At 26.8% G+C, this 19,283-nt stretch overlaps 1 protein-coding gene and 1 pseudogene across 1 annotated transcript; both read right to left on the reverse strand.

Annotated features, from left to right (window-relative positions):
- Positions 1 to 349: 349 nt before the first annotated feature.
- On the reverse strand, positions 350 to 6,142 carry LOC107463331 (amino acid permease 4). The gene is made up of 6 exons (XM_016082120.3): positions 5,853 to 6,142; positions 5,161 to 5,394; positions 3,256 to 3,349; positions 2,235 to 2,449; positions 1,643 to 1,776; positions 350 to 1,081 (listed from the first exon to the last, which is right to left on the reverse strand). Exons 1-6 carry the CDS (start codon positions 5,965 to 5,967, stop codon positions 446 to 448), a joined length of 1,428 nt encoding a protein of 475 aa, XP_015937606.1. The 5' UTR covers positions 5,968 to 6,142; the 3' UTR covers positions 350 to 445.
- A 4,800-nt stretch (positions 6,143 to 10,942) lies between these two features.
- On the reverse strand, positions 10,943 to 18,806 carry LOC107463162 (amino acid permease 4-like; annotated as a pseudogene).
- Positions 18,807 to 19,283: the final 477 nt, after the last annotated feature.

Consider the following 19,283-nt stretch of genomic DNA (forward strand, 5'->3'; position numbering starts at 1 on the left):
AATTTTATTACTTGAAAATTAGAAAATGAAAAAATAAAATCGACTTTTTATATGGATGACCAAGAAATAATGAAACAAGTAATAATAATTACAATAACAATGGAACAAAATAAAAAAGATAAGACAAAATAACATTTTAAGTAGGCCCGTTTTTGTAATTACATGTTTAAAGTAATTTTAATTACTATTTAAACATTATTAACTTGTCAAACTATGTCAAACTTAATTCTTCCTATAATAGACTTTATTCAGTATCTTAAAAAAAAAAAGAAAATGGCTAAACCAAAATAAATAAATAATCAAAGCAGAATAAGAAAGAAGAAAATGGAAGTAAGAATGAGAAGTGATAAAAAAAGGATTAATTAATTAGTGTGGTAATAATAAACTAGTGAATGAATGAACAATTGAAAAATAAAACTAGCAAGTAATTAACCTAGAATGTTGGCTACAAGCTTGCGCTGAATGGTTTATATGCACCAAGGTCAACTATGATACCAACCACGGACCCAATCATGGCAGCAACTGTTACTAAGAGACAAAACATACTTAAACTTTGTAAAAAAATCCAACTCCCACTCCATTTTGGCATCTTCTTTTGTTTGATGTACATTTCCACAGGGAAATAAACTGTTAAGGGCCAAAACCCTAGTGCCCCGATCACTCCCAATATGTCATTAAAGAATGGAACCAACATTGCTATAAAAGTTGTTACCACAACAAACAATGATCTCCAAACTAGTCTAAATGTATTTAGGTTGTATGAGGGTAAAAATGGGATTTGAATTTTGTGTTCTTTTCCTGTTACTTGCCATCTTTTAGTTGCCTGTTCTTCAACAAATGCAAAGAGGGGTTGGGAATAAACTTGGTATGCTCCTACGAGGTGAATGACTAGTGCCAAATTTGCAATGTCAATAAGCCAAAATGGCTTATCAAATGCTGTTAGTAAGTTCCCTGGTGCTGAGTTTCCAAATGCACCGTAACCTATGCACCCACAAAGGACATAGAATGCTGTGGTTGTTGCAATACTCACATTTGTCGCAGTCTTCATTGTTCTTACTTCAAATGGAGATTTTATAGTATCCTGTTTAGTCAGTATATTGTTATCATTATTCCTATATACGAATTACTTTATATATGAAAAAAAAGAAAAAGAAAGAGGAAGTCTTTTCTATTAAATTTTAAAATAAATTCGCTTGACCAAATTAGTATATTGAACAATAATCATACTAGATATACATAAAATTTAAGTTATTCATATAAAATATATATCGAAATACAAAATATACTTTAAAAATGAATTAAACAATGCATGTATTTATACAAAAACAGATCAAACTTATTTAAAGTGAGAAAAATAGTAAAATGATAAAGTGAAGAGTAAATTACTGTTAAATTGAGATAATAAGACTAAGAGTTACAAATTCAACAATAATTAACCCTTTATTTTATCACTTTATATGTCTCTTTACTTTAGACGATTTAAATACTATACAAAAGCTTATTTTTTTTGCACATAGCATTTTTTTGCATAACTAATATATTTGGAATACAGTTGTGTTTAAATACATTTTTTTTTTCAAATGTATAATGGAGCGGCATTTATTTTAAAACTAATGATTAGGAAATAGAAAAAAGGGTATACCTGAATTTCAATGAGAATATTAGAATAAGAATACGCAAAGGCTATGTTGCCAAGAGCTTGAAATATTGCCCACACTTTTTTTGCCTGTGTTTCTGCTTCAGCTCCTGCTATGGTACCCTTGAAAGTACCATTTTCTGTTTTAAGATCCAAACAAACAAAATATTAGACAATAATTTTCAGATCATAAGTTACTTTTTATATTCAATTTAATTTTTTAGATTGCCCTTATGCTTTATTTTTAGTCCTAAAATTTTTAAAGTGCTCATTTTGGTTTTTATGGTCAAATCCATTTAACTGATATTGTTTTGCTCATATATCGCATGAAATGACATGTAAATATATCACGCGACATGTTAACAAAACAATAATAATTGACTAGTCCGATACTAAAATGACCTATAGAATATTACGATGACAATGATTAATTGACCATTTTAAAATTTGATTAATTGACAATTTTAGAATTTGACTAAAATATAAAATACCACCAAATTAAACCTTTACTCATTAATGCATATAATGATTTATGTGTTTAACAAAAGAGTATTAGCTGTATCAAGCAAATTTAAGTAGGAAAATAAGTTAAGATAACCTGAAATTTGAGCAATTCCAAGAGCTAGACCAATTAAGGAATAGGTGAAGGACATGACTGCAGCAAGTATTGAGAGCAATCCCATTTTATGAAAATTAGGAATTTGAGAAAATAGAAGTTGGATTGCCCCAAACCATATTATATAACGATTGCCAGAAACATGACATGAGTTTTTTCCATGAGAAGAATGTATGCAATCCGTCTTTGTGATAGCCCTGCCAACCAAAGCCAATAAATTTTAATCAATGCATACAAGTATAAAGTATTTTACACTAATTCTCTCTCTGTTTTTTTTTTTAAGTTATAAATAATTATGCTAAGATTCAAATAATTTTAATAACAAGACAATATATAATTGAATTTTCTTTTAACTAAGCTAGTTTATATTTATTTATTTATTTGACTAGTATTGTCCAAGAGTTTAATTTTTAGGTACTATTCATATAAATGAAATACTTAATTAGATATTATTGACTAATAACAAATGTAAACACAAATTAGACTAATTATCTAAAATGTAGTGAAATATGACTAATTGAGTTGAGTTGATCTGACCGAGTTGGTCTATTATGAGAAACAAATTTTTTTTTTAAATAAAGCTCAACATTCAAATTTTTTATATAGAAACATTTTAAATTTATTAAAAAAATACTAAATTATTTTAACTTACCACTCATTACTATAATGTATCAACATTAAATTATTAAAAAGGATCTGTTTTTATAATTATCATTCAACATTATTAGTTGATTTTCTTTGATACATTAACAATGATAAAATTTAAAATTAGGGTCGCAATCTATTACCCAAACCCCTTATTATTAGATAACTCCTAATTTTATTAGCTTAACATGTTTCATAGTTTGTATTAATTACATTCATTTTTAATTTGTGTCTGTACAAATAAATACTTATTGAGACAAACGCACAAATGCATAAATATTAACTTTATTTTATTTATTTAAAAAAAATCCTGAATATATTTATTATTGACCACATTGAAATTCAGTTTCGAACTCACATCATACTCATAGCAGCTCCAATTGTATATCCTATTGCAGTTCCATAAAGATTCATATACTGCATTATTCCACAAAAGATGAAATTTTTTCCTCCTGCAAAACAATTATGGCATATCCAATATTATTTATAGAAATATTTAATTTTAAGGTATTATACTTGGTATACCATAAGTTAGTTTTTTTTAACTTTATAATATAAATCAATAAAAAATTATATATATATATATATTGATTTGATCAAACTTGAATTAAAATATTACTCCTCTCTTACTGATTAAATCATAATACTTTATACGTAAAGTGATATACTCTACTATATGTTAAATCTATCGTAAGAAAAATATTAAAATAATACATCTTCAACTTCCATGTGCCATTTTTAATGTTATGTGAATATGTGATTGCAATTAACAAAAAAAAAGGCAAATAAACAAATATAAGATTATCTATAACTCCTCAACATGCATCTGCAGATTGAAGAAGATTCTGCTTGTAAATCATTATACGATTTCGTAAATATAACATAAAGCCAAAAATCAGTTACATTATATTTTAATACTCTTATTATTTTTATTATACACACATATATATATATAATTTTTTATTATTTATGAAATTTCATTATAAGTGTAAATCAAGTTTGACAAAATTAATAATTGCTTTTATTAATTATATTATTTATAAAATGTTATAATGAATTTCATGTATGATCATTTCTTATTTCAATATATATTTTTATATAAGTGATTGATGTTTTTTGTGTTAATGTAATGTGATTGTACAAAAATATATGTATAAAATAAATATTATATACAAATGGTTAAGTTATGGAGCAAATTTTAAGTATATAAAAGTATACTGATATTTTAATAATTTTAATTAGTAATTTTAATTATAAAAGTTATATAGAATATATATTAATTAAAATTAATAATTAAGATGACTGAAATACTGATATTTTAGATATATTTATAAATTTTTAGTTATATATGAATATATATACAAATTTTACAGGTTACAGATTTAATCGCATTTATTATTTTCATTTTATCTTTTTTTTCCTTATATTTTCTTATTAAGATTTTCGTTTCCTTTTATCACACGGATGTTTCTCTAGTAAATAACTAACTAAATCTACAAACGTGTTAAATTGAAACTGAATTTTAAATGCACGCGGTGCGTTAACAGATAAAGAACACGCGTCTTTCAATTTTTTCTTGTTGTTTCTTTTTTTCTAATTTAGGGAAACCAAAAGAAACAAGTACCTTCTTAAGAAAAGGAAAAAGAAAAAACAGTTTTCAAAATTTTAAATATATATAAAAAAACCTTAAATGGAAGGAATCGTAGCTAAATTCTTAACTCCAGCAGCAATGAGCAGATAGAGCCTTCTTCAAGTTCAATCACATGTTGAGTGGTTTTAAAAATATTATTTTCACGTCAAAATCAGTTATTATTTGGATACTAAAAAATAATAAATATTTTAACATAGAATATCTGTTTAATTTAAAAATTAAATTTTTAATTTAAATTTTTTATTCATATAAAATATTTTAGGGAAAAAAAAGTCTAGAAAGTCAACTTTTTTATAAATTAACATAAACCGATAAACTAACTTCCTTTTATTTCTGATTTTAAAATTTAAAAAATAAAAATAGTAAAAAAATTTTATAACAAACTTATTTTTCAATTTAGTTGATATCAAATAATAAGAGACAAATTAGCAGTCATATAATATCACATCATAAAATACCCATATTAATATATCTAACATTGACTATTCTTATCTTTATATAAAGATAATAATTTAACATGTTTAATTAAATTATTTAATATAATATTTATCATCTCCCTGTAAACTCATAATTTAGCTACCATATATAATTAGTTTTGTTTGTATTACTTACCGAGAATATTGCCAATGGCTTCCATGTAAGTGTAACTCCTCTTGCCAGTAACGGGGTCTCCAACACGGTAAGAATCAGCAAGAAAATATGAAGTATACAACGTGACGAGACTGAAGAAGATCATAACAATAGGGCCAGCAATCCAACCTAATTGTGCTATCGACCATGCTAACGACAAAACTCCAGATCCAATCACTGCTGTTATTATATGAGAACTTGTTGTCCACACAGTTCCTACACCAAAAAATATATATTATCATAACAAATTATTCCATTTAAATAATAATTAATCTGCAAGTTAATAAAACCCCATTGAAAATCTCTTCAATTATTCTTAGCCTAGTGTTATCTATCTAACACAGCTGTATTTCGTTATTTTCAAGGTACATTCATTGAGCTATGTGAATAATGTGTGTTTAATATTTATTAAGTAAATATTGTTTTAATTTTTTATTTCCGGAAAATTCTGGAAAATTCGAGAGCCGCTAGCAAATCCCAAACTCATTCAATTTTTTTTAACAAACAAAAAAAAGAACTCGAGAAAATAAAATAGAACTGGTTACAAGAAAATCATAAAAGACTTGAATTCATTTTTTTTTGTTCATCTCCGTTTATAAAACTAAAATGAGAAAGAAGAAAAGAAAGAGATTGTGATAATAACATACATGGATTGGATTAATTTTAATTGTTACCTTTTCGTTTCGGGCGGCCGTCGTCGTCGTAAAGTGAGGCATCGTGATGGTGGCTAACGGTGGTTGTTGCGGCGGCGGAAGAGTTTTCATCAACCATTTTTGGTGTGTTATTCATTGGAGACACCAAATATGAGTTTTCAGCCTTGCAAGTTGCAACTAATAAGTTGCATTCAAAAATTCACAAATAAAAGATGCAATGCGAAGAAAGGGTTTGGTTCGTTGAATTAAATAGGAGCAATAATTATGGCGCTTTGAATAAAAAAGGTCAAGGATTGGCACATGTGTCAAATTTTTTTTTTTCTTTTGGTGACTAACAACAAATGTGTCAAATTAGTTGAATATAGATTTATCTACTCATTTTTCTTTTCATTTTTAAATAATTTTTCAAATAAAATAATAGACGTGTGTTTAAAAAAGTAATAAATGAATTTTAATGGGATTTAAAAAAATTGTATTAATAAATAAAAAATATTTGTAAATAAATGAACACATGTAATTAATATCTATTCAACTAAGTTAATTAAAGGTATTATTGGATATTTCGAGAAAATAAGTTGATATTTTTAATTTATTTAAATTAGGAGAGTAATTGTTATTAAAGATGTATGATATTTGTATCAGTAAATGATGCGAATAGTCCTTTAAATTTTTTATGTTATTCAGTTTAATTGTAACATCTCAGTTTTTCTTTATCATATTTATTATTCAATAACTAATTCATTAATTAAATTCTTAGTAATTTGAATTTTAATTTCATGATAAAATATTAAAAGATAATATACTAAAAACACTAACATATCTAATTTGAAAAATATGAAAATAGATCCTAATGCACAATAAATAATCTTAAACCTTTTAACATATAGTCATAACTAATTTTATATTTATTAGATTTGAATAGTCTTTAACTACATAAAAACTAAAAAAATAAAAAATATCTTTATTTTTTGAGTTTAGTACAAATTCAAATTCAAATTTAATTAGATATATAAATCTGTTAGAAGATTATAATATAAAATTACACTGTAACAAACCAGCCTGATATACTAACAATATTTCGTAAATATCTCAATGCAAGTTGTGTTATCTGATTGACTTCTTTCAAAGTTCGTTTTAAAACTAACTTAATTCTCTATAAATTTTGTCTAATAGCTATTTCTAAATTCTAAACATAAAAAATTTTATAAGGTTTGCAAAGTGATGATTTAAATTGGACATTTTACCTAAATGCAGATTAAATTTTTCTAACACAATCTATACATACCTAAAACTGTAGTGACGGATCCAGAAAATTTTGACAGTGAAGTCAAAATATATATGACATAATAATAATTTGGATTTAGCTAATATGTGTTCTAAGGACACATGGCAAGCTTACCATTAGTGGAATATTTTAAATTTTTCATTTAATAATTATAAAATAAATGCATTGAAAATTTAAATTTTTTATATTTTCAACAAAAATATTCTCAGTTTGTAATTTTAATATGTGTTTTTAGGATAAAAAATAGATAAATTCTAATAATTTTTATAATAAAAATATTATATGTGTATAAAAATCAGCTATCAAATTATTCATCAGCCATTATATATTTGTGTATAAATATATTTATTGTTTAATTCATTTTTAATGTATATTTTATATTTCAATATGTATTCTATATGAATAGTTATTTTTTATGTACATATAGCATAATTATTGTTATAATTGTATTTTGTTATTGTAAAATATTATTAGTCTTCAAAATATATAATTTACAAATTAAAATACTAAAATGGTAATTTAAAAAATAATATATAATTTAGAATTCTATTTATTAGGTTTTATATTTTTTAAAAATTGAGTAATCTTTTTTTATCAATACAATCAAAATATCCCTCTTTCTATATATATCATTAAATAATTATTTTAGAAATTTACTTTTCATATAATCAAAAGCCAACTTTCAGTGATATTTATAGTTAAAAAAATCTTTCAAATAATGTAATTGCTACAAGAAAAAGTAAAACTAATTTTAAAAAAAGATTAATATCTTTTGAGTTCATTTCTAAAAAAGAACACCAATCTTATTTAAATTGAGAATCGATCATTCTAATAAACATCTAATATAAAATTTTTAAATTGACTATTAAATGCTAAAAGTTGAGTAAAAAATTATTGTGTAGTCAAATTCAATAATTTAACGAGGACAAATAAATATTATTATTATATACTACTAAAAAAAATTCAAATTGTAGTGGGGGCAAGAGATCCTGCCGTGCCTAAGAGTCATTTGAGTAATTTTTTTTAATTCTATTCCTTTTTTTTATACAAAACATTCTAGGTAACCTATTTTTTTTGTCTTCTATTATCTCTATAAATTGTCATTCATATACTTTTTCCACTTCATTATAAGAAAAATCATTATCTCTTCTCACTTCCTTACCTTTATTCAAACTATTCACAAATTTCGATCCACTCATATATTATTCGAGAATGTATTCTCTCTAAACTATGTAAACTATGGAGACCAATAATATGAAGATTTTTTTTCTACAGTAAAACCAACACGGACTCAAAGATTTGCATAGGATTCATATCTTCTACAAACTCAATATTTATATTGAGTTTATCGAAAGAATAAAATTTATCTATTAGTCAAATATTTATTATACCTACATCAAAACACACATAAAGTCTAGCCATAGAACAAGTCTCTCTTCGCTAACGATATGTGTGGTTCTTTTTCGAATGTAGTTGTTGTCGTCTTCGAGCATCTTCCTTTTTGCATTTCTTCTTCAACAACATCGTCATTATCATAGTCTTCTTCATCTTAGTTTCTTATTCTTTTATATATATTTAGAAAATTAGAGCACATCAATTTTAATTCACATCATAAAAATTTTGATGAATAACACAAAAATTGTGATGTATGACACAGAAAAATACACGGCACAAAAAATTTTAACAGACTACATGTCTAAAAATATTAACACTCAAATAACAAAATATATACAATATAGAAATATTTAAAAGATCACAATTGACCCATCTAATTAATAAAATATGTGTGGTATGGATAAAATTTTTTATACTATATGTAACAATTTTTGTGTCATATTAATAAATTTGTGTTATGTATGAAAATATTTCTGCTATATGTAAATTTCTATGTTATGTCAATAAATTTATGTTCTTTCTAACAAAAAAAATTTTGTGCTGAAAAAATGCTAAAAAAACGATGATACATGCACGTATTTTTTTTTATTAGATTTATACCAATTTAATTAAATTTAATTACAAAAATATTTATATATCGTCTTTTTCTTTATTTTTTTTATGGGAGGGTGGATTTTCTTCTATTATAGCAATTCAAACCTCGACTAAACATTTTTATGAGTTACCATTTTTAAAACATTTTCTTTTAATGTATTGTCCATGTTTATTCTTTCACTACTCTTTTTCTCATTTTTTCCACTATTACATTTACTTTTTAAGGGACCGAACAACTTATTTCCCATCTTCTTACATTAATTTTTTTTTTTTATCTTTCATTTCAATTTTTGTTTAATTAAAGTGTAGTAAGGATTTTTGAGAAACTACACTTTGGAGAAATTAAACAATGTATGTTTTTAAGGATTTTAATTTACTTTAAAAATGCATATATAACCTACAAATTCACAAAAGTCTACCAAATTATTTTATCATTATTGTAGGGTTATATAGTAACGCCGTCATTTTGTTTAAGTAGTATGAAACCCTAATCAAGGTTATATTCGGAATACAAAAACTCTCTTAGGAGTTAGGACCTAGGAGTTTGAAACTTGAAAGTATGAATCCTTTTGTGAATCTTTAATGCGTTGTTGTTACTCAAACCTAGGAAAAATCAATTGACATGCATGACCAATTCATGCTTATGCTTTTCTTTGTTTTGGTTCATTAAAAAGCATTTTTTTCTTTTTGGAAATTATTGTAAGCAAGATTTTTATTATATTGTGCCATCGAACTATAACTCAAATAGCATAATTTTTTATACTTCTTTAAAAAATTGTGAATTTGAATTTCACTCATAATTTAAAAAAACAATTCTTATTATATGGCGTGATTTTTGTGTTCTGCATGTATTTGGCCGGCACCTCATGTTTTATTCTAAAAGTTTGATGTCTAACTTACCACTATATCCAACAACTAAATCCAAAACCTCCATAAATTATAATACTATTTTCCTCTCTTTTTTATTTTGAATCTAATTGTTGCCATAGTTGTAAACTTGACGTTTTTTATTTACGACAAATATTGATCAAAACAAGTGTTCTCATAATTACGTCTTAATTAACTTTCAATCAAAATATTTATTTTAAATATTACTATAAAAAATGCATTGAGTATAGTCAGATTTATCATTTAGTATTGGTTTTTATTAGCAGCTTTACCAATAAATTTTTTGACGATTATAAGGCTAAATTTGTCGCGAGGAATAAAATTACTGTCGGATTTCTATTTCCACTCAAAAATTCGACGATAATTAGTGATATAAAATTTTTTAAATTGGCCCACACATATTGTCAATAATCCAATGGTAACCTACTTTTTTCAAATGTAGCATTTCGTTTAGTAAAACCTACATTACCATAAATTTTTTTTGTCAAAAACTCCGACGATGGGATTTGAATACATATATGGCTCACCAACGCCTTCCCCCATTACTCGAAGACATTTTCTCTCTTCTCTCGCTCACTCCTCCATTACCTCCTTCAAAAGTGTTGTGGTTGTTGTTCACCTAGTATGTATGTACACTATAAAAAAAAAAACCTGTTGACACACTTTTTTCTTGCCACAATTTTGCGAGAGTGGCCACTAATTTGTGATTTGGCCACGTTTTTTTTGCCACACTTAAAAAGCGTGGCCATAGAAAGAAATCGGCACGTTTTTACAAAAGTGGCTATTTATTTGAAATTTGGTCACATTTTTTGTCACGCTTAAAAAGCGTGGCCATAGAGAAAAATCGGCACGCTTTAAAAGCCTAGCTATACTGTGTTTATTTTGGTACCATAAAAAAACGTGCCGATAGAGTTCCCTCCCCTAAAATTTAGTTTCTCACTTATTTTTTTCACACTTTAACTTTTTTTTCTAAGTTTTCAAATTTTAACCCTAAAAATGATAACAATGCAACAACACAGTACACTAGTTTCTTATTGTTGCCAAATTCACTTTTAACCCTAAAATTCACTTTCAAACCCTAAACAACGCCGTCAGCTTCATCTTCACTCTCGAATCCTTAGCTTCCTTCGTCGTTCATCGTTCAACTTCATTGCACCCGGCAGCCTTCATCGCCATCATCATCATCTTCATCATTATCCTTCATCGCACCCAGCTTCATCGCCTTCATCGCACCCAGCCTTCATCGTCGTCATCATCATCTTCATCATTCATTATAGTGGTCTTCCTTGAGCTTGCCGTCGCCGTTACCTTTATAAAGAATTTCAGACCTATTAACTTGTGTAATGTTGTTTATAAAATTATCACCAAAGTATTGAATAATCGACTTCGGCCTTTTCTTCCATATATTGTTAGTCCTTTATAAGAAGGTTTTATTTTGGGTCGTGGTGCTCCTGATAATATTATTGTGGTCCAAGAAATTCTGAATTTTATGAAGCACATAAAATCCAAAAAAGGTACTCTTGTTTTAAAATTCTGAATTTTATGATAGGGTGGATTGGAGGTTTTTGGCAAGTACTCTTATTGCTTTTGGTTTTTCTATCATCACTGTTAATTTGATTATGAATTGTGTCAGTGCATCATCTCTTTCTATTATGTGAAATGGGAATAGATTGGATAGTTTCTCCTAGAAGGGGGCTTAGACAGGATGATCCAATGTCTCATTCCTTATTCGTGCTTTGTATAGAAAGACTTGCTTGTTATATATCTCATAAGGTGGTCGAGGGTGTGTGGAAACCAGTTTTTGTCACTAGGGGTGGCCCAAAATTTTCTCATTTGATGTTTGCAAATGATCTTTTACTTTTCTGCCAGACTACAAAGAGTCAAGTCCAAATGGTCATGCATTCTCTTAACATTTTTTGCAAGGCATTTGACATGAAAGTAAATCTTGAAAAGTCTAAAGCTTTTTGTTCTAAAAATGTGACTGCTCGTAAAAGAGATATTTTTACTAGTGTTTCTTCAATACGTTTTACTTTGGACTTAGGAAGATATATTGGAGTTAACATTAATCATTCCCGTACCAGTAGGGCTTCTTTTCATTCAGTGATTGAAAAGGTGAGGGAAATATTGGCTAATTAAAAAGGAAGGCTTCTAAATAAAGCAGGGAGACTTTGCCGAATCAATTCTGTTGCAGCATCCATTCCTGTCTATCATATGTAGGTATCTTTTTTTCAAAATTGAGTTTGCGATAAATTGTCTTCTATGATGAGACAGTTCCTTTGGAAGGGTCAAGTTGATAGCAAAGGTCTTTCTCTTGTTAGTTGAATGCTGGAGAGAGTTCGGGTTAGTTGTGGGGTGTAGCATCTTCTAGACTTTACTCGGTTAGGAGTGGATACAGTTGGCTAGTCAAAAGAAAGTTTGACTGGAATGAGCGTGATAATTGGTTGTGGGTATGGCGATTGCATATTCTTGAGAAGTACATGTTCTTGATTTGGCTCAGTCTTCATAATGCTATTCCTACGGCAGAGTTTCGTTTGAGTCGTGGCTTAGCTTTATCTAGCACTTGTCATCGGTGTCAGAATGGTTCTGAATCCATTCTTCATTGTTTCGAGAGTGCCCTAGTGCCGAGAAGTTTGAAACCTTTTAAACCTGTATTCAGATAACTCAGATTTACGTGATTGGCTCTACAGAGGTGCAAAGAGTGGAGATGTTTTTTTCTTTTCGACCATTTGGTGAATTTGGAGAAGCAAGAATCATGACTTATTTAATACAAATGACTCTTGGAGTGCTAGTAAAGTGGTGAATTTGGTTCATAGTTCAGTAAGAAAGTTCCACACTATTTTTTCTTTGCATCAATCTTTGTCTCTTCCTTCACTTTATCTGCGTTGGATTCTACCTCCAGTTCATTCTGTTAAATTGAATTGTGATGCTAGTTATTTTGCTCCTTTTGGCTATGCTAGTTTTGGTTGTATCATTCGCAATTTTGATGGATGTTGGTTGAAAGGTTGCACTAGAAAAGTCAAAGTGTGCAGTAGTCTTTTTGCTAAATTGTATGCTATTTGGAGAGATTTACTTCTAGTTTGGGATAGTGGATTTTGTGAGGTTATTTGTGAAACAGACTGTTTAGAAGCTATTTTCTTGGTAAACCAAAGAATGCTTGGTAAGGATATTCCGAAATGAAATTTTGCAAAGCATAGGTTATGAATTGGAATTGGAGAGTCTCTATTCTTTTAATTCAGAAGAATGCAAATAGTGTTTCAGATTGTATGGCTAAAGCAGCTGCTTCTGGTGCGGACATTTACTCGAATTGGAGTCAACCATGGAGTGAGAGTGAGTTTCAACATCTAATAGATTTAGATATGAACCTAGCCAATTAATTTGGTTTTGTTTCTATTTTTTTTCTTTCTTTTCTATTTAGTCACAAAAAAAAACTATATTTAGGCTTAATTTGGTAAAGTTTTTACTTTTTAAAAGTAGCTTATAAAAGCTAGCTTTTTAAAAAGTGTAGCATTTATGTTTAATAAATTAAATTAAAAATAATTTTTAATAAATACAAGTAGCAACAATTAAGTTTGGTAAAATAGCTTTTAAAATTTAAAAATATTATAAAAGACATAAATTTAAGCATTAAATTTGAAAATTAATTAATATATGAGGTTATATTAGACTTTTAAATTTTGAAAAATACAAGCCAACTTTAAAAAACTTCATTTTAGTTGTTTTCAAAAGTATCCCGATTTTGTAAAAGTTGTAAGCACAAACACATGGTCTTTTTGATTTACCAAACACAAAATGAAGAGCTTGTGCTTTTAAAAAACATAAGCAACTTTTCAAAAGGTTTTATCAAACTAAACTTTGGTCGTTTTAAAAAAAATGAAAATAAGATCAAGAAGTTGTCCAACACAAAATACTATACAAAAGAAGATTTAATTTAATGTAAATCCTAATATTATATTATTTAATTATTTCGATAACATTTACAATTTTACATACACTCTGATAATAATAACAAAATCACTGAATGGGTGATGGATAATTAAACAAGTAATACAAAAACCAAAGCCATATATATAGCGCTTTAATTTGAGTACTATAATTGTGAGCTGAATGCCTTGAATTTTGAAAGGTCAAGCAAGACACCAACCACTGATCCAACAAGAGCAGCAAGTGTTACTAAGAGACAAAACATACTCAAACATTGTAAACCAATCCATTTCTCACTCCATTTTCGGATTTTCATTTGTTTGATGTACATCTCCACAGGAAAATAAACTGTTAAGGGCCAAAATCCTAATGCCCCAATCACTCCCATTATGTCATTAAAGAATGGAACCAACATTGATATAAAAGTTGTTACCACAACAAAAAATGATCTCCAAACTAGCCTCAATTTGTTTAGCTTGAAAGAGGGTAAAAATGGTATTTCCACCTTGTGTTCAGTTTCAAGACTTGGCCATTTCTTAGATGCATGTTCTTCAACAAATGCAAAGAGGGGTTGAGAATAAACTTGGTATGCTCCCACAAGGTGAATGACTAGTGCTAAATTTGCAATGTCAATGAGCCAAATTGGATTATCAAATGCTGTAAGTAAATTTCCTGGTGCTGAGTTTCCAAATGCACCATAACCTATGCATCCACATAAGACATAGAATGTTGTTGTTGTTGCAATGCTTATTCTTGTAGCAAACATCATTGTTTTTAGTTCAAAAGGAGATTTTATGGTATCCTGTTTAGTCAGAGAAATATCATTATTGTAAACTAATCAATTTATATAATAATAGCCAAAAGATATATTAAAATTTGTATTATTAATTTCGTTAGATCCCTCGAAGTTATTGTTTAAAAAAATTAGTATAATTAAATATTTTTTAAATATTTTTTATTCAATTTTAAAAAAATTGATTTTTTAAAATTTTTTAAATAACTGATATGTAAAAATGAATATTCAAATTAATTAAATAATAATAAATTCTTAAAAAGATTGATTAAAGAATAAATTTTAAAAAATAGGTAGTAATTTTTTTTTTTAAAAATACTAATTTTATTTTCAAGTTGGGTTTTTAAAAAGCCCAGCCCACAAGGGTTTAAAAAGTCAACAGTAACAATAAATTTAGACAAAAAAATAATAGTTCGATAAGACAATAAAATCAATATTTAATTTTATTGTATATAACTATATATTAGATTTTCATTTGTTATAAAACCATTTATTTTTAACGCTTAAATTGATAAGTAGAGACACAAGAACTATATTATATCTAAAATTATTGCTCTTTTTATTTATTTTTTTCTTGAGGTAAGTAACATACTTCAACCATGTTTAACACAAAAATTAGCCATCAATTAATTATTATGTACAAATATATATTTAGTATTCATAAAAAAATTGATTATGCTGTGAAAAAAAAGTTTTGGCTATTCCGTTATGATAAATTTTATTATTGTTCTATTATGTCAGGTTTGATTATTTTAATAATTAAATATTTTATTAAAATATATAAAATAATATATATAAATATACACAAATATATAATAAATAATTAAAAATATTTTTAAAAATTCATAAATATTCTCTCTCGTTTCAAACATTCTTCCGAAATTATCCTTGTCTTGGTAAACAAACACCACCTTAATATATTTAGATGTAATTTCACGTAAATACATTAAATTTCAAGTTTATAAATTAGTAAAAAAAAGACCTTTATTTGATTAAGAAATTAAAAATGATGTACCTGAATTTCAATGAGAATAAAAGAATATGAATATGCAAAGGCAATGTTTCCAAGAGCTAGAAATATCCCCCACACTTTATCAATCGCTAATTCTCCTTTAGCTCCTGCTATGGTACCCATTACAGTACCATTTTCTGTTTCAAGAACCAACCATAAAAAATTTATTAGCCAATAATATAATTTTACTATACTCCTCCAAATCTCAAAATGATAAGCCATTTTTATTTTTTTATGCTATATTATTCATAAACTGTATAAAAATTTCAATTTATGATTCCTGAAATTGAAAAAATATTTTTAAAAAAAATAAAATATTAATTTAATTCTTAAAATAATTATTTTTAATCTTTACTCATCAACCAACCATTAATATTTTACTAATATATCATGTATGTTTAGCAATATATTAGTATATCACATGAATGAAACTTTTTTGAATCAAACCGTATTTTTTCTTAAATACAACTTTCAGTTTAATTTATGTTTAAATAATATAAGTATGTGAAAAATAGAGAGAAAAACTTGATGTAGGAAAAGACATATATAACCTGCCATTTTGATAATTCCAAGAATAAGACCAATTATGGAATATGTGAAGGACATGACTGCAGCAAGTATTGACAGCCATGAAATATTATGAAAATCAGGAAGTTGAGAGAAACCAAGTTGGATTATTCCAAACCCCATTAAGTAACGGTTGCCATAAATAATACATGGGTCTTTTCCTTCGGATGAGTATATGCAATGAATCTTTGTTATTGCCCTGCCAAACAAACCATGTTAAATTTCATTTAAAAATTAATGCAAGTAATGCAATAGGATAATCCTATCAATTTCTTGATATTGAAGTAATTTTAGTAACATGATGACTAAGCTTACAATTTCTAGTAAAAGCTTGATTTAATTAGTCCTCTCAAATCTCATATGTAACTCAATTTGGTCCGTCAAATTTTAATTGACTTTATATATATGATGGTCAAATTAATTCTGCGACTTAGTTTGGCTTCTTGATTTCAAATGACCCAAAATAGTTATTAAAATCCGACTTTGTTATCCAAATTCGATCTTCAAAATTTGATGATATGTAATTCAATTTGACATTATTTTAATCCCTCATGTAACATGTTACACCTTCACGAAATTTATGGAATGACAACGAAAAGATCAAATTAAATTATGTCGTCAAATTTGAATGACCAAATTAAATTGTGGAGTTAAATTTTTGTTTTGATAGGTTATTATGCTAATTAATAATTAAGAGACTGAATTGAATCACTCGAAAAATTTGAGACCAAATTAATAAATTCTTATTCCAATTATTTATTTCTCTAGTATTACCCAAGAGTTAGATTTTTTTTGAAAATATTTAATAACAAAAAAAATTAGCTAAAATAAGTCAGAACTTGCTTTATTTAGTACTTATTAATTGCTATAACAATTAATAAATACTAAATAATATAAATTTTGGCTATTTTTTTTGTCTCTTTAGTATTACTGATTTTTGTTATTGTAAATATGTAATGACAACCTATATTTGATAATGTTAGCTTAAGAAAGTTTTACAAATTAAATAGAAATTAAACTCATTTTTCAAATTAAAATTAAATCTAGTGAACTATGACTAATTGATTTGAGTTCACATAGTAAGAGGCAATAGTCGTAGTAGCCAATTTAAATTATTCCAAATCAAAATATTCAAATAATATCAACTGAAAGATAAAAAGTTAGGATTAATAACTGAACTTACATCATGCTAAGGGAGGCACCAATTGTATATCCTATTGTAGTTCCATAAAGATTTGCATATTGTATTATCCCACAAAAATAAACATTTTTCCCTCCTGCAATGGTATGGCATATGCAACATTTATGTGACTATAGAGTTTTAAAATTATTCACTCAATTGAATCAAAAGAGATGAAAAATATTTTTCACATAATCTACTCAAAACATATATATAAATAATTATTAACATGACACATCATATTGTAAAATAGTTTTGTTAGGGAATTAACTTTAATTTTGTCACCCAATAATCAACCCACAAAATAATAGTAATAGATGCTCAAAGGTTAAGGAGACAAAAAGAGAAATCTAAAAGAAAAAAAAAATGTTATTTAAAAAAAATTGATTCCCAATCTTTTTCAATTAAAATTCACTTCAACCTATTTATTTATTCGGATCTTATTTTAAAAAATCGTCCAACTAAAATAAAAAATGCTATTTGTACACCAAAATCAACTACTAAAATCAGCCACTAATGTATAAATACATTGTGTGATTTAATTTATTTTTGATATGTATTTATATTCTAACATGTATTTTATACTGTGGCTGACTTTGGTGGTTGATTTTGGTATACATGTAGCATAACTCGATAATTTTAGGTTGTCAATCAAGATCAATATAAAATTCACTTAAGATGAATTTTTGTTGAGTTTATATTTTAAATATTTTTTTAATAAAATTTTGAATATTCTTATTTTTAAAAGTTTTAGATTTTTTTTTCTTTATATTAATGTTAATTGCATATTATCTATACAATGTTTAGCTTTCAAGATTTTTTTTATTATTAAATTACTTGATATAATACGTAACATTTATTTTTTACATAAAAATTTGCTCAAACAATCATCATATCTAACACAGTTTTGTTTGTATTTACCGAGAATGTTGCCAATGGCTTCCATGTAAGTGTAGCTCCTCTTGCCAGTAATGGGGTCCCCAGCACGATAACACTTTGCAAGAAAATATGAAGTATACAAAGTGACAAGACTAAAGAAGATCATAATAATAGGGCCAGCAATCCAGCCTAATTGTGCTATTGACCATGCTAATGATAAAACTCCAGATCCAATCACTGCTGTTATTATATGAGAACTTGTTGTCCATACAGTTCCTGCATAACAACATTCACATAATGGTGTGTGTATATATACATAAAATATTGGATTTGGAACATGGATTGATGGAATATGGATGTGTACCGGTTCGTTGTGGCCGGCCGTCGTCGTCGCAGAGTTCTTTAGAGATGCCAAGGGTGGTGGAAGAAGTGTTTTTCAAAGATTCTACTTTTTCAATCATTGTTGGATGATGATGTATGATAAAATAAAGACCAAGATTGACAAGAATCTAAATTTCAAGTCTTTTTGTATTGTTTTTGAGAAGACAATTCGTAAGTAGTGCTGCACCCTTTACTTTATCTGAAATATATTAGTATTTGTTAGGTGTTTAGACTTTTACAAAAATAAAATTTTTTGAAAACTTACAAATATTGAGAAAACAAGTTCACATATTTATTCATGGCATTTGTTATTTGGTGGAAACTTAAGTGCAGTCGACTTCACGTGAAGTTGATGCCTGAGAACGGTTAGATAATTTGACTGATTTGACTAAATTTTCATCTAACGGCTCTCAGATATCAACTTCACCTGAGTTTTCACCTTGTTATTTAGCAACTATTATTGTTTAACAAATCCGCAAAGAATCTTGAATAATTATATAGCTAAATTCTACAAAAATCACAAAGTATAATAGCAAGAACAATAATATAGTTGCGTA

The sequence above is a fragment of the Arachis duranensis genome, chromosome 8 (assembly GCF_000817695.3).
Source record: "Arachis duranensis cultivar V14167 chromosome 8, aradu.V14167.gnm2.J7QH, whole genome shotgun sequence".
Lineage (NCBI taxonomy): Eukaryota > Viridiplantae > Streptophyta > Magnoliopsida > Fabales > Fabaceae > Arachis > Arachis duranensis.